The following is a 5,258-nucleotide window of genomic DNA, read 5'->3' on the forward strand; positions in this document are numbered from 1 at the left end:
TCTGAAGTAATTAGTATTGTGTTTGTATGTATATAGTATTTTAAATCGTGTATTAATGTATATCCGTCAGTCGGTAAACCTTTATATTTTAATTGTGGATGTGTTTAAGATATAAATGTTTTAAAAGTCACGTCTAACTCATTTTTTGTTTAATGGGCCCCATGTTCTCTATCCTTGAACCGATAAGGCAATAAGGCAAATTATGTGTGAAATCCGGTGCAAACCAAGGCGAGCTAATCCACGTGCTAGTAAGTAAACGAAAGTACTAGTAAGTAAACGAAATACAGACTAAGAACAAAACCGAAGCTATTTTTATTTGTAAAACAAGATATTTATTTTTTTCTGTATGACCGGTAACCTACTCTGCTCGGTGCATGGTCTGCATGCGATGCGCGCGCCCTCTCTTCCTCATCGCACAGATGACGCTGGCGATACGATTTATTTCATCAGATGGAACTGGGAGACGCAGGCGAGCGATGTACAGGGTGGGAGTCGCAGACGAGCGATGTACAGGGTGGGAGTCGCAGACGAGCGATGTACAGGGTAGGTGTGACTTCAGGCACGGCTCGAGTTGGAAGAACGACGAACATATATATACTGTGTGTAGAAATAGGCCGTCAGTGAACACAGCGCGATTATCCACGTGTCTCTAACACAACCTGTTTCACAAACTATGCGTTTTACGACGACGCGTTTAAATGTGTTTTAACAACGTGTTTTTTACACACAACTTGCCGAACAAACTATGCGGTTTTTTTTTAAACAACGTGTTTAGCTATGTGTTTTAACAACCTTTCCTTTCTTAAACGAATAAACAATCTGACCCAGTCGCTATGAGGAGGAAATGCTACGTACGAACGTGGAACAGTGCAGGTATGGATTCCACTGCCTAATGAGATAAAACATCGATACAGATATCAATACCAATACCAATACCAATAACAATACCAATATCAGCACCAATTTGTATACCGATACCAATACCAGTGTCAATATCAATACCGATACCAATACCAACACCGATATCAATATTAAATCGATTCAATGATCTTCATGTTGATATGCAAATGAAACGGCGATAATCATCATCAAGTCGTGATCATAAATAATTCCACGCGCGCTCAAAAATAAATATACGCTTACAGAAGAGAATGATAATAATAAATAATAAAGGTCACATGACGTCAGAGGTCAGTGAGTTAGCCGTGTATGAAGTCACGCTGGTCGTGTGCGGACATGGGCATATTTACAATAATGTTTTCGTGTTGAATATAGTGGCGCCATCTTGCTTACATAAATATTTTTTGTGTAAATGTTTTTGTTTTGTTTTTAAACATAATATCAAGAGTACATAATGGGAGATCATCCTATTACGTACTCTTGATAATATCAAGGAGCTGAGATTCTGTTAGCGCGTGTGTTGAAAGCGAAATGTTTCGAAGCTGACATCTTTATCTGATCAACGCCGTCTGGTGATGAGGTGATGGTTTACATGTGTCGTTGTGCACCGAAGTTCTGTCCTGCCTGCGTGGCTCCCTTGTTCTGGCCAGCCTGGAGACCAACGTGTCCTGGGGAGCGGAAAATCCTTTTATTTATGGAAATAACTTGAAATAATAATAATAAACGCTATAATACGTACTCATACGGCGTTAGTAAGCACACGACTTAACTATTCGCGTAAAAAAATTGACAGATCAACACTGCGGGTCGCAGCAGAGTTTCTATGTATACCTCTAGTGAAATTATTGTTTAAACAAGGGGAGGGGCGTAATCAATGGCTCAATGACAGTATCATATAGAACCATGCAAGCTAGCTCTGGTATAATTGCTCGCTGTGTGTGTGCTGCAACTAGGCGCAGTTGTTGCCACTCTAGATCCAATATGGCAGACTAACTATTGGCGATGTGGCGATTAACTGCACCAACATGGCCGGAAAGCAATGTTAACGAGCAGCAGAGCATGCGCGAGACTCGCAACACACCCGCGACCAAACTCCACGACAGGTGGCGCTCTCGCTCAATGGCTCAATCTACCGGGTAATGCTATCCCACGGGCGTGGAGGGAGGTGACCGCAATGTGGCAGCACTAGTGTTAGGACAGTGTTAGGATTAGGGTTAGGGTCAGGGTTATCCTGAGTGTACGAAGGGCCGCTGTATGCAGTTTGACCCGCGACATTACCAACGTTGCCATGTGCGCCCGCGCGTCTCCGTTGCTACGTGCACTGTGGCGCCACCTGCTGCCGATACCGCGCGACTACTCACCCTCTCCGGCTCTCAGCTGCTCCGCGGTGAACTCCCTCTTGTTTTCCTCGGACATCTTTGGGCCGATGATGGGGAAGTTGTATCCGGGCTTGGTCTGACCCTGCCGAAAGCAATGACACACACACGCGACATGAGATTCACCGTGTGTCAGGAAAGAGAACGATGATAACGCGTGCTAATAAAGCTTATCTCTGTTAGATCCAAATTAAGTTACAAATAACTTACACTGACGACTTTATTAGCATGTGAACTATAGAGATCCGGTGAAATTATTCAATCATCGATGATAACACATGCATGTTTAAATTCCGTGTAGGCCTATAAACCCATGTCTGGGAGAGAGAGCGAGAGCAAGAGAGAGAGAGAGAGAAAGAGAGCAAAAGAAAGAGAAGCAAGAGCAAAACAAATACAGAGAACGAAAGCAAGGATAAAGGAAATTGACGGGGTGAGTGCGAAAAAACTAGAGCAAACTCAAGAGAGCGAGAGAGAGAGAGAGAGAGAGAGAGAAAGCAACATATTGAAAGAGAGAATGAGAAAGATAGAGAGAGAGTAAGAGATTGAAAGAAAGAATGAGAGGGAAAGAGAGAGAGTAAGAGATTGAAAGAAAGAATGAGAGGGAAAGAGAGAGAGTAAGAGATTGAAAGAAAGAATGAGAGAGAGAGAGAGAGAGAGAGAGAGAGAGAGAGAGAGTAAGAGATTGATAGAGAGAATGAGAGCGAGAGAGAGAGAGATAGTAAGAGATTGAAAGAGAGAATGAGAGAGAGAGAGAGAGAGAGAGAGAGAGAGAGAGAGAGAGAGAGAGAGAGAGAGAGAGAGAGAGAGAGAGAGAGAGAGAGAGAGAGAGAGAGAGTAACAGATTGAAAGAGAGAGAGAGCGGGAGAGTAAGACACAAAGGCTCTTGATCGTTACATACCACGCCTGTCAGTCGTCTTGCCTCCCCCGCCGCCGGGCTCCAGCGTCGGCGCTCGCTTTGCCGTGCCAACGGCAAAGATGCACTGCTGCACTTGAGCGATGTTCCTCTTTTCCCACAGGTCAACGGTCTGCGAACAAGAGAACACTCGTCAATCTTAGAATAACGTCGCCGAATCAATCTAAAATATTTTCGAAACAAACACAAAAGTTGTTTGTAACAAACGTCAATCGAGAGCACTCGTCAATTCACCTACAGATGGCGACACACTCGCGCAGTGCTTAGACTGGCGATCGACGACACACACTCGCGTTGATGCGCACCTGGAAGCAGTCGATCTCGGGCACGCCGTACTTCTTGGCGCAGTCTGCGGAAGTTAGTGATGTTCTCCGCATCATCTTGAGTCGCCGCCGCTCTGCTGTGATCGTTCCTTCACGGACCCGGCAACAGCTTGTTCATTGCCGAGCTGCAATGAATGGCTAACAACATCACACAACTGCTGTACACGTGATGCTGCTATAGCAATACTTGGCTACGCATCAACCAATTGTTATAGGCACGTAGCTGTAATACCCACAGAATCGCTACAGTGAAAACGTTCACAGCAACTGCTACACATCACACAACTGCTACACGTAGCTGCTACAAACTACTGCTACGCATCATATAACTACTACGCGTAGCTGCTACACATAACTGCTACACATCACACAACTGCTACACGTAGCTGTTACACATTACTGTAATGTAGTAATGTATAGTAGAACTTACTTGCACAACACGACTCCGTTTCTCGCCCAGTCCTCGAACGATCCCTGCACGGGTTCGCCGATGATCGTGGAGATCCACTCAGCGGCCTCGGCCTCCTTCTCCGCATCTCTCTTGCCGGCGATCTGCGCCAATCAAAAATCTTTTATGAACAAATCTTTTAAGTGATATCTATGTCTTACCATGGGACATATATTATTGTCAATCTCATCAATTTCAGTTTTACACTGCCTGATTGATATCGTGTTTGCTAAACTTATTTTAATTGTAACGTTGTAAATACTAGTTTTGCAATAAACCTATTATCTATCTATCTATCTATATTAACAAAATTGATCGTAAAATATTTGCGAAAGACCAAAAGTCTGGATAGTATTCGATTGCCAACTGTGTTGCTCTCATCCGCAATCTGCACCAATCGGAAAACTTTTGACCGCCAATATTTTAGCGATTGCCGTACGGTTATGACATACTATTTTTCATATCCGATAAATTCGTATTTAGTATTTAGTATTTAGAAATCGATCACACCCAAATTAACTTCCGAATTCTCTCGCCATTCGACGCGGCACCCCCCGGTGGGCGCTCGCACGCGCCTCTGCTAGCGTGTGTTTCTTCTAGAACGGATCCCATCTTTCGCGATGTCTAGATGCGCATCCGCGCAAAGACAAAAACCTTGGGAACGATGCCATCAATTAATCAACAAGAAAAACCAGCGAGAAATGCGGCAGCGCCTGAATAGCGAATAGAAAACAAATTGCCCGTCACCACCCAGCCGCGAGTTTATTTTCGGAGTTTTGGAATGTTATGTTCAGCGCTGACGGCCGCTGCTCTGCAATGACGAAACAGCTAGGGCGCAGTTGCCGCTTAGCCATAGCGAGGCAGCAGTAATATCAGCAGCAGTAACAGCAGTGGCCGCAGCAGCAGTAGCAGCAGTAGCAGTAGCAGGAACAGTAGCAGCAGCAGCAGTAGCAGGAACAGTAGCAGCCGCAGCAACAGCTAGGGCGCAGTTGCCGCTTAGCCATAGTGAAGCAGCAGTAATATCAGCAGCAGTAAAAGCAGTGGCCGCAGCAGCAGTGGCAGGAACAGTAGCAGCAGCAGCAGTAGCAGGAACAGTAGCAGCAGCAGCAACAGCTAGGGCGCAGTTGCCGCTTAGCCATAGCGAGGCAGCAGTAATATCAGCAGCAGTAACAGCAGTGGCCGCAGCAGCAGTGGCAGGAACAGTAGCAGCAGCAGCAGTAGCAGGAACAGTAGCAGCCGCAGCAACAGCTAGGGCGCAGTTGCCGCTTAGCCATAGCGAGGCAGCAGTAATATCAGCA

General features: G+C 45.4%; 1 protein-coding gene across 1 annotated transcript in view; it reads right to left on the reverse strand.

The window, feature by feature from the left end:
* Positions 1-307: 307 nt before the first annotated feature.
* Positions 308-5,258, reverse strand: part of LOC106815701 (muscle-specific protein 20-like) — a 30,206-nt gene continuing 25,255 nt past the window's right edge. The window contains exons 5-7 of the mRNA XM_014820201.1: positions 3,239-3,301; positions 2,262-2,367; positions 308-1,568 (exon numbers count right to left, since the gene is read on the reverse strand). Of these exons, the coding sequence (XP_014675687.1) occupies positions 1,489-1,568; positions 2,262-2,367; positions 3,239-3,301 (249 nt within the window). The 3' untranslated portion in view covers positions 308-1,488. The remainder of the gene's footprint in view (positions 1,569-2,261; positions 2,368-3,238; positions 3,302-5,258) is intronic.

Source organism: Priapulus caudatus, unplaced genomic scaffold (genome assembly GCF_000485595.1).
Source record: "Priapulus caudatus unplaced genomic scaffold, Priapulus_caudatus-5.0.1 Scaffold1179, whole genome shotgun sequence".
Lineage (NCBI taxonomy): Eukaryota > Metazoa > Priapulida > Priapulimorpha > Priapulimorphida > Priapulidae > Priapulus > Priapulus caudatus.